General features: G+C 44.2%; 1 protein-coding gene across 3 annotated transcripts in view; it reads left to right on the forward strand.

The window, feature by feature from the left end:
- LOC124005058 (focal adhesion kinase 1-like) overlaps nt 1–17,624 on the forward strand; it is a 162,965-nt gene that overhangs the window by 8,027 nt on the left and 137,314 nt on the right. For 2 of the 3 annotated variants that reach the window (XM_046313942.1, XM_046313938.1), the window contains exon 2: nt 10,382–10,411. The exons of the other annotated variant lie outside the window; for it this stretch is intronic. Coding sequence is in view for 1 of the 2 variants with exons in the window: in XM_046313938.1 (XP_046169894.1) it covers nt 10,382–10,411 (30 nt within the window). In the remaining variant the exon portion in view is untranslated. The remainder of the gene's footprint in view (nt 1–10,381; nt 10,412–17,624) is intronic. 3 annotated transcript variants of the gene reach the window in all.

The raw sequence follows: 17,624 nt of genomic DNA on the forward strand, positions 1-17,624 counted from the left end.
AAAAAATAATAAATTGCCATATGTTTTACACATTGATTCAACATCACCTTAAATTATTGGGTTGGAATGATGTGGAAACGACGTTGATTCAACCAGTTTTTGCCCAGTGGTCCATGATCTCTGTGGGAAGTAGAACTAGCTACCATAATCCATGACAGAAATACATTGGAAAATAGAGTATTGCAAATGGGCCTGCATTGCAGATGGCTTGTTATAGCAAACACATCCTAAACCGATATGTTGCCAGAGACATATTTGATTATGTGATTAGCAAGAGAAATTATGTAAATTGCAACACTGACTCAATTGCATTTTTAAATTTTCTCCTAGAAAAATAACCCGAGGTTGAACTGATCGTCAAGGTGGCTGCTGTCATCTCTCTCCTTGAATGTATTATTATTCATTTCCTGTTCATTTATAGAATGCAAACTACTAGTGAGGGTTATTCAGTGAGACTAAAATATTTCTAAAACTGGTAGATAGAAATGTATTGAATAAAACTAACATGATAGCCAATTCTACCTGACTAATAATCATGTATGTTCTAAGCTATACATTTCTATGTGACCATTCTGTTCAGAGAATGCTGAAGTGATGTTCTGCTTGACAGGATCTAGATCTCTTACTGTAGTCATGTCTGACAGTCTGAGGCTGGAGGAGATTGAGTGTATTTTTCACATCACTGTAGTTTATACAGCTAATCCTCAGGGCCCAGTTCAAAAAATAAATATCTATCTGGATTTCACCTTATCGGACAGGATTAAATGCATAGACATTTTATGAATAGAGAGGACGAATCATTGACTTGAATGGATACTCCCATTTTATTCATTCTATTTCTATGAATTGAGTCCTATCCGATAGCCGACATACAGATAGATCACTTTTTTTTTAAATGGTCCCAGGCCAACAGGATTACTCTGCTAGAGCAGCTGTTAAATGATTACCACTCTAGAATGATTTACCTTGTTTTCATTTACATTAGGTTGAGTTGTCAACTAATGTGAAATCAACCAAAAAAGTCACCCTGTCATTGTATTTAACAGTTAGGTAACAGAAATACTAAATTCCCTTACGTAGATTACTTTTTGCAAATCCATTCAGTTTTCCACATTGATTCAAATCATCACATTTAAGTTTTTCGTTGAAATGACGTGGAAACAACGTTGATTCAACCAGTTTTTGCCCAGTGGGATGGTGCCAATTGTCCTGTCAGGTTTTTTGTGTTGGCTAGGGATGTTTCATATACTGTGCAATGTAGCCTGATTGTGTTGAGACCTACAGAGGGTTACTATTAGTGCTCTCTTGTCAGTAATACCATTTGAATTTGAATAGTACAGGCTAGGGGGATTGGGAATTCAGCAGTACTGTACAGTACTGTTTGAGTCAGACTGTGATTGGTGACCATCCTCTCCCCTGTACCTCTCCTTGGGAGGATCAGTGTTGTCTAGGTGAGTAAATGAATGGTGTGACAGAGCCCTAGCATTGTGCTGAGTCAGACGTAGACCATGTAATGTCCTATAGGACTATCCACATACACACAGCCACACATACAGTCATCTGTTTAGCAAGCTGCTGTCTCAGTAAGTCCAGTACACATCACCACTGAACAATCACCCAGATCAATCACAAGCCAGGGCTGCTGCAGTGCATCAATCCAGTCTGCTCTAGGGGAATCAGGAGGAGTGTTGTAGTCAGTCAGCCAGGTCTGCTGCAGTACATTAATCCAGTCTGCTCTAGGGGAATCAGGAGGAGTGTTGTAGTCAGTCAGCCAGGTCTGCTGCAGTACATTAATCCAGTCTGCTCTAGGGGAATCAGGAGGAGTGTTGTAGTCAGTCAGCCAGGTCTGCTGCAGTACATTAATCCAGTCTGCTCTAGGGGAATCAGGAGGAGTGTTGTAGTCAGTCAGCCAGGTCTGCTGCAGTACATTAATCCAGACTGCTCTAGGGGAATCAGGAGGAGTGTTGTAGTCAGTCAGCCAGGTCTGCTGCAGTACATTAATCCAGTCTGCTCTAGGGGAATCAGGAGGAGTGTTGTAGTCGGTCAGTAATGACAGTTGACTCCCTCCATTTAAAAGGCTGTGTTTGTCTTCCACACACACACACACACACACACACACACACACACACACACACACACACACACACACACACACACACACACACACACACACACACACACACACACACACACACACACACACACACACACACACACACACACACACACACACACACACACACACACACACTAGGGTGCTGTGTTTGGAGTCTGACCCGTTCGTTCCCTCCTCTCTACACCATTCACTTTAACACCATCCTGCAGGCAGCTTGAGGGGTGATGAGAGAGAAAAGGTCCAGTTCCCAGGACCACAAATACAAATTCCATATATACACCGTTGCCCTAGAGCAGTGGTTCCCACACGTTTTATTGTCCCGTACCCCTTCAAACATTCAACCTCCAGCTGTACCCCCTCTAGCAACAGGGTCGGCACACTCTCAAATGTTGTTTTTTTGCCACCATTGTAAGCCTGCCACCCACACATATACAATACATTTATTAAACATAAGAATGAGTGTGAGTTGTCGTCACAACACGGCTCATGGGAAGTGACAAAGAGCTCTTATAGGACCATGGCACAAATAATAATATAATCATCATCATCATCAATCATTTTGCTCCTAATTTAACCATCTCACATATAAAAACTTATTTGTTCTTCAAAATTGTGAATAACTCACCACAGGTTAATGAGAAGGGTGTGCTTGAAATGATGCACATACTTCTGCAATGTTGGGTTGTATTGGAGAGAGTCTCAGTCTTAAATCATATTCACATACAGTCTGTGCCTGTATTTAGTTTTCATGCTAATGAGGGCCGAGAATCCACTCTCACGTACTGTAGGTACGTGGTTGCAAATGGCATCAGTGTCTTAACAGTGTGATTTGGATATTCAGGATACTCTGAGCGCAGCCCAAACCAGAAATCTGGCAGTGGCTTCTGATTAAATTAAATTTTCACTGAACTGCTTGTTGCAATTTCGATGAGGCTCTCTTGTTCAGATATCGGTAAGTGGACTGGAGGCAGGGCATGAAAAGGATAACGAATCCAGTTTTTTGTGTCATCCGTTTCGGGAAAGTATCTGCGTAGGGTAGCCTAGGGGTTAGAGCGTTGGACTAGTAACCAGAAGGTTGCAAGTTCAAACCCCCGAGCTGACAAGGTACAAATCTGCCGTTCTGCCCCTGAATAGGCAGTTAACCCACTGTTCCTAGGCCGTCATTGAAAATAAGAATTTGTTCTTAACTGACTTGCCTGGTTAAATAAAGGTAAAATAAAATAAAAATTGCGCACCCAACTCAATCTGGTGCTTCACTATATCACATTTGACATTGTCTGTAAGCTTGAGTTAATTTGCACAGAAAAAAATCATTCAATGATGGAAAGCCCTGTGTGTGGTCCTTGTTAATGCAGACAGAGAAGAGCTCTAACTTCTTAATCACAGCCTCAGGAGAGTCCCTGTAAACCTAGATTCAGATCATTCAGCCTAGAAAGGCCAGTCGTGTGAAAAACTCATCATCATGCAAGCGGTCAGACAAGTGAAAATTATGTCAGTAAAGAAAACTTTAAGCTCGTCTCTCAATTTTTTTAAACGTGACCAATACTTTGCCCCTTGATAACCAGCTCACTTCTGTATGTTGTAAAAGCGTTACATGGTCACTAGAGGTCGACCGATTAATCGGAATGGACGATTCTTTTTTATTTTTTTTTACACCTTTATTTAACTCGGCAAGTCAGTTAACAAAACATTCTTATTTTCAATGACGGCCTAGGAACAGTGGGTTAACTGGTCTAGGAACAGTGGGTTAACTGGTCTAGGAACAGTGTGTTAACTGCCTCGTTCAGGGGCAGAACAACAGATTTTTACCTTGTCAGCTCGGGGAATCAATCTTGCAACCTTAAGAGTTAACTAGTCCAACGCCCTAACCACCTGCCTCTTATTGCACTCCACGAGGAGACTGCCTGTTACGCCAATGCAGTAAGAAGCCAGGGTAAGTTGCTAGCTAGCATTAAACTTATCTTATAAAAAACAATCAATCAATCATAATCACTAGTTAACTACACATGGTTGATGATAATACTAGTTTATCTAGCGTGTCCTGCGTTGCATATAATCGATGCGGTGTGTATCGTTGCGCCAATGTGTACCTAACCATAAACATCAATCTTCTTAAAATCAATACACAGAAGTATATATTTTTAAACCTGCATATTTAGCTAAAAGAAATCCAGGTTAGCAGGCAATATTAACCAGGTGAAATTGTGTCACTTCTCTTGCGTTCATTGCACGCAGAGTCAGGGTATATGCAAAAGTTTGGGCCTCCTAATTTGCCAGGATTTGACTTAATTATGACATAACATTGAAGGTTGTGCAATGTAACAGGAATATTTAGACTTATGGATGCCACCGTTAGATAAATTACGGAACAGTTCCGTATTTCACTGAAAGAATAAACGTCTTGTTTTCGAGATGATAGTTTCCGAATTCGACCATATTCATGACCCAAGGCTCGCATTTCTGTGTGTTATTATGTTATAACTACGTCTATGATTTGATAGAGCAGTCTGACTGAGCGGTGGTAGGCAGCAGCAGGCTCGTAAACATTCATTCAAACAGCACTTTCGTGCGCTTTTCCAGCAGCTCTGCTGTTTATGACTTCAAGCCTATCAACTCCCGAGATTAGGCTGGTGTAACCGATGTGAAATGGCTAGCTAGTTAGCTGGGTGCGCGCTAATAGCGTTTCAAACGTCACCCGCTCTGAGACTTGGAGTAGTTGTTCCCCTTGCTCTGCATGGGTAACGCTGCTTCAAGGGTGGCTGTTGTCGATGTGTTCCTGGTTCGAGCCCAGGTAGGAGCGAGGAGAGAGACGGAAGCTATACTGTTACACTGGCAATACTAAAGTGCCTATAAGAACATAGTCAAAGGTTAAGGAAATACAAATGGTATAGAGGGAAATAGTCCTATAATTCCTATAATAACTACAACCTAAAACTTCTTACCTGGGAATATTGAAGACTCATGTTAAAAGGAACCACCAGCTTTCATATGTTCTCATGTTCTGAGCAAGGAACTAAAACGTTAGCTTTCTTACATGACACAAATTGCACTTTTACTTTCTTCTCCAACACTTTCTTTTTGCATTATTTGAACCAAATTGAACATGGTTCATTATTTATTTGAGGCTAAATTGATTTTATTGATGTATTATATTAAGTTAAAATAAGTGTTCATTCAGTATTGTTGTAATTGTCATTATTACAAATAAAACAAAAAAAATCAGCCGATGAATTGGTATCGGCTTTTTTGGGGTCCTCCAATAATTGGTATCGGCATTGAAAAATCATAATCGGTCGACCTCTAATGGTCACTGTCCATATCAATGCATACTGCAAAAAAAAAGTGGGTTCAAGGGCCTTTCTTTAACAAAGTTAACCATTTTCACTGTAGTGTCCAAAACATCTTTCAAGCTGTCAGGCATTCCCTTGGCAGCAAGAGCCTCTTGGTGGATGCTGCAGTGTGCCCAGGTGGCGTTGGGAGCAACTGCTTACACATGCGTTACCACTCCACTATGTCTCCCTGTCATGGCTTTTGCGCCATCAGTACAGATACCAACATAAGCAGCAGCTACGAACCGTTAGTGGAATTCCAACGAGAGAATAACAGTTAATGTGATTGCATGTTAATTATTTAACTAGGCTACCTGTATTTGACATTGTGTTGTTATTTCGCAGAACACTAGATGGTTTAATTTTATTATTGGCAGTGAAACCAGGTTACTCAGGCGAGAGACAACCCTCACCCAGATGTATATCCCCTTTGGAAAATATGAATGTACTGTTTGACAATGTGAAGACATAAAAATAATGTGAAATAAATGTAAATGTGAATCACATTTTTATTTGGCATACCCCCGACGGCATTGTGAGGACCCCTGGGGTTTGGGAATACCTGCCCTAGAGCACACACAACTATACATCCCTCAGCCTGAACGTCAGCTCCACAGGTAACTTCCACAAAGCTGTGAACGATCTATGCCATCAAAAGGAACATAAAATTCGACAGGATCTGGCTAAAAATATTTAATTCAGTTATAGAACACATTGCCCTTTATGGTTGTGGGGTCTGGGGTCCGCTCATCAACCAAGAAATCTGCAAAAATATAAAAATAATAATGCATGCAAAGCAGAATTAGGCCGAATTATCCAAATCCAGAAAAGAGCCATTAAATTCCACAACCACCTAAAAGAACCTCTTTTGGCTTTTGAGATATTTTCATCATTGCAGCATCAAGAGTTTTGTCCTTGTAGCCTCGCATTTTGAATTTCTGTCATTTTTATTTTAGCTTTGCTGTCAAAATCTGTCTGGTGGCCACAGATTCATTTACCTGCACAACTGGCTATATAGTAGACCATTGTTGAGGGGAAGGGGATGCATACTATCAACGTAGCAGGGTATTGCGGTGTGTGGGCTTTGTGTTTAAGTCTGTATGTAATGCATCATTCTCTTTGATGATCCATAAGTCCAGGTAGTTTATTTTTCTCTCATCAGTCTGCATGGTGAATTTGAGGTATTCAGAGCTCTCGTTTAGTAAAGTTTGGAATTAATTTAGTTCCTGCTGACTTCCTTCCCCGAGCACAAAGACATTATCTGTGTATCTCTTCCATAGGAGGATTTTAGAAAGTTGGGGGTGGGTCTCTGTTTTGTAAAGGAGTGCTTCCTCAAATTGTCCCACATACAGGTTTGCATAGTTGGGGAAAAAGGGGGAGGCCATGGCTTCCCCTCTGAATTTGAAGGAAAACGTCTGACTCAAAGACAAAGTAGTTATTGAATAATACCAGTTCAGTAAATTGTAAAATGCAATCATTGGATGGAGCTGAAGGAAATGCTGCAGCGCCTGCAAGCCTCCAGTGTGTGGGATGTTAGTTTACAAGCTAACCATATGTCTGCTACAGTGGGAAAAGATAGAGCCATGACAAAACAAGGAAATAAAACTGCTGAAAGCCGATAAGGCTTCCTATTTAAAAATAAGATTGAGAACAAGCTATGAAAGGGTGCTGGATCGAATCACCGAACTGACAAGGTAAAAATCTGTCGTTCTTCCCCTGAACAAGGCAGTTAACCCACTGTTCCTTGGTAGGCCGTCATTGTAGATAATAATTTTTTCTTAACTGACTTGCCTAGTTAAATAAAGATTTTTAAAAAGAAGGAAGGAAACATACTGGATTACGGTGCAGGTACAGCCATCCAGCGAAAAAATAAATATTACCATATTGTCCAAATGATACGATATGATATATTGTCAAAAATAATATCCCGATATGTGACTATCGATTTTCTTTTCTTCTCCCCAGCAAAAAGTAGTGCACTATTTAGGGAATAGGGTGTCATTTGGGACATAACCTCTGTTGACTAGCCACCGTCATATTCATATGAACACGTCTAAAGAAAACCTTTATTGACCATTCATTCTCTAATGCAAACAAAACAGTGGCCTTTCATAGTCACATCAATATTATAAGAGGAATTGATAGAACCATTTATTTTGATCAGTGAGGGGGAATATACAATCACGGTACCATATAATTGCTAACTTCTCTCAATTTCTGGCTTAGTTTCCTAGGTCATGACTACGTCCATGTCATTTGAAGCCCTGGCGCTCAACATGAAAACATTTTCAAAAACAACTGAATTGACTTATTTCCATTTGAAGTCTTACATCATGAATCCCTTATTCATTCACTGCTGTTTTCTCAGATCATCTCTCTATCATCTCCTCCTCTGTGCTTTCTGCTGAGACAGGTTTAGTCAGGAATAATGGGCATTATGATTAACTGATGAGCTTAGCTGCTCCTGGCTCCTCACTGATAGCAGGACCTCTGTCTGCCTGTCTGTCTGTCTGCCAGTCGGTCAGTGGAGGCTGCTGATGGGAGGACAGCTCGTAATAATGGCCAGAACGGAGTAAATGGAATGGCATCAAACACATCCATATGTTTGATGTATTTGATACCATTCCACTCATTCCTCTCCTCTCCAGCCATTACCACGAGCCTGTCCTCCCCAATTAAGGTGCCACCAACCTCCTGTGCTGTCTGTCTGTCTGTCTCTGTCTGTCTGTCTTTTCATCTGTCTAATAATGTAGCCAGCCCTTCAGTATCCCACCCTAAGAAGCCAGTGAAATTCTGATGTGGTATCTAGTAGAGGTCGACCGATCGACCGATTTCAACGCCGATACCGATTATCAGAGGACCAAAAAGGCCGATACCAATTAATCGGCCGATTTAAAAAATATATATTTATTTGTAATAATGGCAATTACAACAATACTGAATGAACACTTATTTTAACTTAATACATCAATAAAATCAATTTAGCCTCAAATAAATAATGAAACGTGTTCAATTTGGTTTAAATAATGCAAAAACATAGTGTTGGAGAAGAAAGTAAAAGTGCAATATGTGCTATCTTAGAAATCTAACGTTTAAGTTCCTTGCTCAGAACATGAGAACATATGAAAGCTGGTGGTTCCTTTTAACATGAGTCTTCAATATTCCCAGGTAATAAGTTTTAGGTTGTAGTTATTATAGGAATTATAGGACTATTTCTCTCTATACCATTTGTATTTCATTAACCTTTGACTATTGGATGTTCTTATAGGCACTTTACTGTTGTCAGTGTAACGGTATAGCTTCCGTCCCTCTCCTCGCTCCTACCTGGGCTCGAACCAGGAAGATATCAACAATAGCCACCCTCGAAGCAGCGTTACCCATGCAGAGCAAGGGAAACAACCACTCCAAGGCTCAGAGGGAGTTACGTTTGAAACGCTATTAGCTCGCGCTAACTATCTAGCCATTTCACTTCGGTTACACCAGCCTCATTTTCGGAGTTGATAGGCTTGAAGTCATAAACAGCGCAATGCTTGAAGCACAACGAAGAGCTGCTTGCAAAACGCCCGAAAGTGCTGTTTGAATGAATGTTTACGCGCCTGCTTCTGCCTACCACCGCTCGGTCAGATACTTAGATACTTGTATCCTTGTATGCTCAGTCAGATCATATGCAATGCAGGACACGCTAGATAATATCTAGTAATATCATCAATCATGTGTAGTTAACTAGTGATTATGATTGATTGATTGTTTTTATAAGATAAGTTTAACTAGCTAGCAACTTACCTTGGCTTACTGCATTCATGTAACAGGCAGTCTCCTTGTGGAGTGCAACGAGAGACAGGCAGGTCGTTATTGCGTTGGACTAGTTAACTGTAAGGTTGCAAGATTGGATCCCCCAAGCTGACAAGGTGAGAAGGTGAAAATCTGTCGTTCTGCCCCTAAACGAGGCAGTTAACCCATTGTTCCTAGGCCGTCATTGAAAATAAGAATGTGTTCTTAACTGACTTGCCCAGTAAAATAAAGATTAAATAAAGGTGTAAAAAGACAAATCGGTGTCCAAAAATACAGATCTCCAATTGTTATGAAAACTTGAAATCGGCCCTAATTAATCGGCCATTCCGATTAATCGGTCGACCTCTAGTATCTAGAGGATCTTATCAAAGTCCTGCCATCATCTGCGGTCCGATTGAACGTGTCTCAGACTTTAATGACCGCAGGAGGATGTCATCTGAGTGCCAAAGACCACACTATTCCCCTTTTTAGTGCTCTACATTTGACTTGGGCCCATTGGTCTCTGGTGAGAAGTAGTGCACTATGTATGTTGTCATTTGGGACGTAGGCGTGATCTCCACTGGAGGACAAGGTTAGGTGGTGACTGACTGCAGACAGGCAGACAGGGAGCACTGTGCTGAATCCAAAACACTGTGTGTGGACAAAATAGCCCAGACTGCTTCATGCTTATTAAATTAGGACTAATCAATTGTAAAGTCATCAGAAACAGAAGCACATCCTCCTCCCTGTGTCAAGATTGGGTGCGTTCCATCCAGGATTAATCCTCTCTCTTTCTTCCTTTCTACCACTTTCACCACCATCTTTCCAAATCAATTCATGAGTCACCAGCCTGCTACCATCATGCTGGCCTTTAAGAAATGTCCAGTACCATCAATGTATAATGTTACCACTTGAGATGACAGTCACCGTTACATCATCTGAAACCACAAAGGTTCTGTGCAAGCAGGCCAAGACCCCAGTGCCTTTGGCAGTGCAGTCTAACAGCCTCTGGGCTGTGTTGAACAGATGACCTCTAGGGGGCTGTATCTGCACAGGTGCTGCTGGCTACTGGCTTCTGGCTGGCCTCCACAGTCAGCTCATGTAAATACCCTGAGTAATGCCATCCTAACATACTTCTCGCTCTCTCTCTCTGTTTCCCTTGCAGATATTTCCAGGATATCATCATACTACGCTGGTATGTACCGGGGGATTTTACCCTGGCAGTAAAGATTCTGTCATTTAAAGTTATTAGTGCTATGTGTATTTTACCCTGGCAGTAAAGATTCTGTCATTTAATGTTATTAGTGCTATGTGTATTTTACCCTGGCAGTAAAGATTCTGTCATTTAAAGTTATTAGTGCTATGTGTATTTTACCCTGGCAGTAAAGATTCTGTCATTTAAAGTTATTAGTGCTATGTGTGAAGTGCTGGTTGAGTGTGTGTAGTTATTATAGAAAAAGGACAAACTGCACCTAGACTTGCTCTAGATGAGTGCAGCCAGATTGTATTCTACATGTTGTTCCCTATACAGTACATACAGCTATTCCACATGTTGTTCCCTATACAGTACATACAGCTATTCTACATGTTGTTCCCTATACAGTACATACAGCTATTACACATGTTGTTCCCTATACAATACATACAGCTATTCCACATGTTGTTCCCTATACAGTACATACAGCTATTCTACATGTTGTTCCCTATACAGTACATACAGCTATTCCACATGTTGTTCCCTATACAATACATACAGCTATTCTACATGTTGTTCCCTATACAGTACACACGGCTATTCTACATGTTCCCTATACAGTACATACAGCTATTCCACATGTTGTTCCCTATACATTACATACAGCTATTCTACATGTTGTTCCCTATACAGTACATACAGCTATTCCACATGTTGTTCCCTATACAGTACATACAGCTATTCTACATGTTGTTCCCTATACAGTACATACAGCTATTCTACATGTTGTTCCCTATACAGTACATACAGCTATTCTACATGTTGTTCCCTATACAGTACACACATCTATTCTACATGTTGTTCCCTATACAGTACATACAGCTATTCCACATGTTGTTCCCTATACAGTACACACAGCTATTCTACATGTTGTTCCCTATACAGTACATACATCTATTCTACATGTTGTTCCCTATACAGTACATACAGCTATTCCACATGTTGTTCCCTATACAGTACACACAGCTATTATACATGTTGTTCCCTATACAGTACATACAGCTATTCCATATGTTGTTCCCTATACAATACATAAAGCTATTCTACATGTTGTTCCCTATACAGTACACACAGCTATTCTACATGTTCCCTATACAGTACATACAGCTATTCCACATGTTGTTCCTTCTGTGGCTCAGTTGGTAGAGCATGGCGCTTGTAACGCCAGGGTAGTGGGTTCGATCCCCGGGACCACCCATACGTAGAATGTATGCACACATGACTGTAAGTCGCTTTGGATAAAAGTGTCTGCTAAATGGCATTTATTATATTGTTCCCTATACAATACATACAGCTATGTGACTCTGTTAGCTTCCTGGAGGAGGCCCATGGCTGAAGCTAAAGGCATGATGGGGCTGTCTTCATCTCCTGCAATCTCCTGCAATCAGCATTTCTCTCTGATTCTTCATCAATATTTAATTGTTTGAACAACATGTACTGGAGAAAATGATCTATTGGAAAATATCAGTATTAGTTGCAGTAAACATCTCTGCAAAGGAATGAAGGAATGAATGAAAATCTCTTCCAGTTTGATAGCTATTTAATTTCTCACCAGACTTACAGTTTTGACTTAAATCGGCTTGAAAATCTATGGCAAGACCTCAACATGGCTGGCTAGCACAGCCTGTTCTCATACTTTCACTTCGGAATTGCCGTAATTGGATGAACGTACATTTTTGACCCATTCATTCTGTGTGTTTACAGGGTTATTATGTGTGTTTACAGGGTCATTCTGTGTGTTTACAAGGTCATTCTGTGTGTTTACAGGGTCATTCTGTGTGTTTACAGGGTTATTCAGGGTGTTTACAGGGTAATTCTGTGTGTTTACAGGGTAATTCTGCGTGTTTACAGGGTAATTCTGTGTGTTTACAGGGTAATTCTGTGTGTTTACAGAGTAATTCTGTGTGTTTACAGGGTAATTCTGTGTGTTTACAGAGTAATTCTGTGTGTTTACAGAGTAATTCTGTGTGTTTACAGGGTAATTCTGTGTGTTTACAGGGTAATTCTGTGTGTTTACAGGGTAGAGCATGGCGCTTGTAACGCCAGGGTAGTGGGTTCGATCCCCGGGACCACCCATACGTAGAATGTATGCACACATGACTGTAAGTCGCTTTGGATAAAAGCGTCTGCTAAATGGCATATATTATTATTATATATTATTAATTATGTGTGTTTACAGGGTAATTCTGTGTGCTTACAGGGTTAATTCTGTGTGTTTACAGGGTAATTCTGTGTGTTTACAGGGTAATTCTGTGTGTTTACAGGGTAATTCTGTGTGTTTACAGGGTAATTCTGTGTGTTTACAGGGTTAATTCTGTGTGGTTACAGAGTTATTTTCGCGTGTTTACAGGGCTTAAACAAAAACAACTCAAAGATTAAATGTGCTTTTTTCATTCAGTATCATCATGTACTCTCCCTGCTTGCGAGAGAATTGTGAACTGCCGTGGCGCAGGGGTCTAAGCAGTGTGCTCTGGCTCAGGGCCTTGTGAGTTCGTTGTGAACTGCCGTGGCGCAGGGGTCTAAGCAGTGTGCTCTGGCTCGGGGCCTTGTGAGTTTGTTGTGAACTGCCGTGCCGCAGGGGTCTAAGCAGTGTGCTCTGGCTCGGGGCCTTGTGAGTTCGTTGTGAACTGCCGTGGCGCAGGGGTCTAAGCAGTGTGCTCTGGCTCGGGGCCTTGTGAGTTCGTTGTGAACTGCCGTGGCGCAGGGGTCTAAGCAGTGTGCTCTGGCTCGGGGCCTTGTGAGTTCGTTGTGAACTGCCGTGGCGCAGGGGTCTAAGCAGTGTGCTCTGGCTCAGGGCCTTGTGAGTTCGTTGTGAACTGCCGTGGCGCAGGGGTCTAAGCAGTGTGCTCTGGCTCGGGGCCTTGTGAGTTCGTTGTGAACTGCCGTGGCGCAGGGGTCTAAGCAGTGTGCTCTGGCTCGGGGCCTTGTGAGTTCGTTGTGAACTGCCGTGGCGCAGGGGTCTAAGCAGTGTGCTCTGGCTCGGGGCCTTGTGAGTTCGTTGTGAACTGCCGTGGCGCAGGGGTCTAAGCAGTGTGCTCTGGCTCAGGGCCTTGTGAGTTTGTTGTGAACTGCCGTGGCGCAGGGGTCTAAGCAGTGTGCTCTGGCTCAGGGCCTTGTGAGTTCGTTGTGAAGTCAGGGCCTTGTGAGTTCGTTGTGAAGGGGTCTAAGCAGTGGGCTCTGGCTCAGGGCCTTGTGAGTGTGAACTGCCGTGGCGCAGGGGTCTAAGCAGTGGCTCTGGCTCAGGGCCTTGTGAGTTCTGTGAACTGCCGTGGCGCAGGGGTCTAAGCAGTGGGCTCTGGCTCAGGGCCTTGTGAGTTCGTTGTGAACTGCCGTGGCGCAGGGGTCTAAGCAGTGGGCTCTGGCTCAGGGCCTTGTGAGTTCGTTGTGAACTGCCGTGGCGCAGGGGTCTAAGCAGTGTGCTCTGGCTCAGGGCCTTGTGAGTTCGTTGTGAACTGCCGTGCGCAGGGGTCTAAGCAGTGGCTCTGGCTCAGGGCCTTGTGAGTTCGTTGTGAACTGCCGTGGCGCAGGGGTCTAAGCAGTGTGCTCTGGCTCAGGGCCTTGTGAGTTCGTTGTGAACTGCCGTGGCGCAGGGGTCTAAGCAGTGTGCTCTGGCTCAGGGCCTTGTGAGTTTGTTGTGAACTGCCGTGGCGCAGGGCGCAGGGGTCTAAGCAGTGTGCTCTGGCTCAGGGCCTTGTGAGTTCGTTGTGAACTGCCGTGGCGCAGGGAAGTGTGCTCTGGCTCAGGGCCCGTTGTGAACTGCCGTGGCGCAGGGGTCTAAGCAGTGTGCTCTGGCTCAGGGCCTTGTGAGTTCGTTGTGAACTGCCGTGGCGCAGGGGTCTAAGCAGTGTGCTCTGGCTCAGGGCCTTGTGAGTTCGTTGTGAACTGCCGTGGCGCAGGGGTCTAAGCAGTGTGCTCTGGCTCAGGGCCTTGTGAGTTCGTTGTGAACTGCCGTGGCGCAGGGGTCTAAGCAGTGTGCTCTGGCTCAGGGCCTTGTGAGTTCGTTGTGAACTGCCGTGGCGCAGGGGTCTAAGCAGTGTGCTCTGGCTCAGGGCCTTGTGAGTTCGTTGTGAACTGAACTGTCGTGGCGCAGGGGTCTAAGCAGTGTGCTCTGGCTCAGGGCTCTAAGCAGTGTGCTCTGGCTCAGGGCCTTGTGAGTTCGTTGTGAACTGCCGTGGCGCAGGGGTCTAAGCAGTGTGCTCTGGCTCAGGGCCTTGTGAGTTCGTTGTGAACTGCCGTGGCGCAGGGGTCTAAGCAGTGTGCTCTGGCTCAGGGCCTTGTGAGTTCGTTGTGAACTGCCGTGGCGCAGGGGTCTAAGCAGTGTGCTCTGGCTCAGGGCCTTGTGAGTTCGTTGTGAACTGCCGTGGCGCAGGGGTCTAAGCAGTGTGCTCTGGCTCAGGGCCTTGTGAGTTCGTTGTGAACTGCCGTGGCGCAGGGGGGTCTAAGCAGTGTGCTCTGGCTCAGGGCCTTGTGAGTTCGTTGTGAACTGCCGTGGCGCAGGGGGGGTCTAAGCAGTGTGCTCTGGCTCAGGGCCTTGTGAGTTCGTTGTGAACTGCCGTGGCGCAGGGGTCTAAGCAGTGTGCTCTGGCTCAGGGCCTTGTGAGTTCGTTGTGAACTGCCGTGGCGCAGGGGTCTAAGCAGTGTGCTCTGGCTCAGGGCCTTGTGAGTTCGTTGTGAACTGCCGTGGCGCAGGGTCTAAGCAGTGGGCTCTGGCTCAGGGCCTTGTGAGTTCGTTGTGAAGTGGGCTAAGCAGTGGCTCAGGGCCTTGTGAGTTCGTTGTGAACTGCCGTGGCGCAGGGTCTAAGGGCTCTGGCTCAGGGCCTTGTGAGTGTGAACTGCCGTGGCGCAGGGGTCTCAGGGCCTTGTGAGTTCGTTGTGAACTGCCGTGGCGCAGGGCCTTGCTCTGAGGGTTCGTTGTGAACTGCCGTGGCGCAGGGGTCTAAGCAGTGGGCTCTGGCTCAGGGCCTTGGGCCTTGTGAGTTCGTTGTGAACTGCCGTGGCGCAGGGGTCTAAGCAGTGTGCTCTGGCTCAGGGCCTTGTGAGTTCGTTGTGAACTGCCGTGGCGCAGGGGTCTAAGCAGTGTGCTCTGGCTCAGGGCCTTGTGAGTTCGTTGTGAACTGCCGTGAGCGTTGTGAACTGCCGTGGCGGGGTCTAAGCAGTGTGCTCTGGCTCAGGGCCTTGTGAGTTCGTTGTGAACTGCCGTGGCGCAGGGTCTAAGCAGTGTGCTCTGGCTCAGGGCCTTGTGAGTTCGTTGTGAACTGCCGTGGCGCAGGGGTCTAAGCAGTGTGCTCTGGCTCAGGGCCTTGTGAGTTCGTTGTGAACTGCCGTGGCGCAGTGGGTCTAAGCAGTGTGCTCTGGCTCAGGGCCTTGTGAGTTCGTTGTGAACTGCCGTGGCGCAGGGGTCTAAGCAGTGTGCTCTGGCTCAGGGCCTTGTGAGTTCGTTGTGAACTGCCGTGGCGCAGGGGTCTAAGCAGTGTGCTCTGGCTCAGGGCCTTGTGAGTTCGTTGTGAACTGCCGTGGCGCAGGGGTCTAAGCAGTGTGCTCTGGCTCAGGGCCTTGTGAGTTCGTTGTGAACTGCCGTGGCGCAGGGTCTAAGCAGTGTGCTCTGGCTCAGGGCCTTGTGAGTTCGTTGTGAACTGCCGTGGTGCAGGGGTCTAAGCAGTGTGCTCTTTTTTATTGTTATTTATTTATGTATGTAGCTCCAACAAAGGCACATATCCACATTCTCAGGACCTTTTCACATGTCCCAAATCGAAGGCTCTTTCTTGTGACCAGCCTGGTCCAGCGATGATCAACAACCAACTTGACAGAGCTTGAAGAATATTAACAATAATAATGTAATGTGTAAATATTGTACAGTCCAGGTATGCAAAGCTCTTAGAGGATTACCCAGGAAGACTCACAGCTGTAATCGCTGCCAAAGGTGAATCTGGTCGATATTGACTCAAGGGTGTGAATAGGATTTTCACTTTGTCATTATGGAGTATTGTGTGTAGATGGGTGAGAGGAAATCGATTGAATCCATTTTGAATTCAGACTGCGACACAACAAAATGTTGAATAAGTGAAGGGGTATGAATACTCTCTGACGACACTGTATGTATGTGTGGAGCTGGAGCCCATTATTCTAGACATAATGGGGTTTCTAAACTGATGTCTAGGGCTCGGAGGCAGCCATGTTCCCTGTGCGAGTGTGTTGCGACAGACTATCAGTGGAAACATCTCTAAATTCTCTCTGTACTCACAGGGTTAGGATGGAGCTGGCTGTGAGGACAGACAGGTTAAGTGGTTAGTTGTGTAGTTAAATAACATCCAGCTGATTGCTTGTGTTTGTCCATAGTCAGTCAGTAGTATTGAAGAATCGTGGCCTGGCCAAGACTGGATAACTGCACCAAAAGCCGGTATCATCTGACAGACTGACGTCCTCTTGAATGGGGTGCAGTATAAACAGAGTATGAACCATCCTGCATCAGTTATACAGTACATACCAACACTTTTACCAGGTTTAGATTAGAGATCCACCGCTTATGATTTTTCAATGCCGATGCCGATTATTGGAGGACCAAAAAAGACGATACCGATTAATCGGCCGATTTTTAAAATGTATTATTTATTTGTAATAATGACAATTACAACAATACTGAATGAACACTTATTTTAACTTAATATAATACATCAATAAAATCAATTTAGCCTCAAATAAATAATGAAACATGTTCAATTTGGTTTAAATAATGCAAAAAGTGTTGGAGTAAAAGTGCAATTTGTGCCATGTAAGAAAGCTAACGTTTAAGTTCCTTGCTCAGAACATGAGAACATATGAAAGCTGGTGGTTCCTTTTAACGTGAGTCTTCAATATTCCCAGGTAAGAAGTTTTAGGTTGTAGTTATTATAGGAATTAAAGGACTATTTCTCTCTATACCATTTGTAATTCATTAACCTTTGACTATTGGATGTTCTTATAGGCACTTTAGTATTGCCAGTGTAACAGTATAGCTTCCGTCCCTCTCCTCGCTCCTCCCTGGGCTCGAACCAGGAACACATCGACAACAGCCACCCTTGAAGCAGCGTTACCCATGCAGAGCAATGGGAACAACCACTCCAAGTCTCAGAGTGAGTGACGTTTGAAACGCTATTAGCGTGCACCCCGCTAACTA

This window comes from Oncorhynchus gorbuscha, linkage group LG19 (genome assembly GCF_021184085.1).
Source record: "Oncorhynchus gorbuscha isolate QuinsamMale2020 ecotype Even-year linkage group LG19, OgorEven_v1.0, whole genome shotgun sequence".
NCBI lineage: Eukaryota > Metazoa > Chordata > Actinopteri > Salmoniformes > Salmonidae > Oncorhynchus > Oncorhynchus gorbuscha.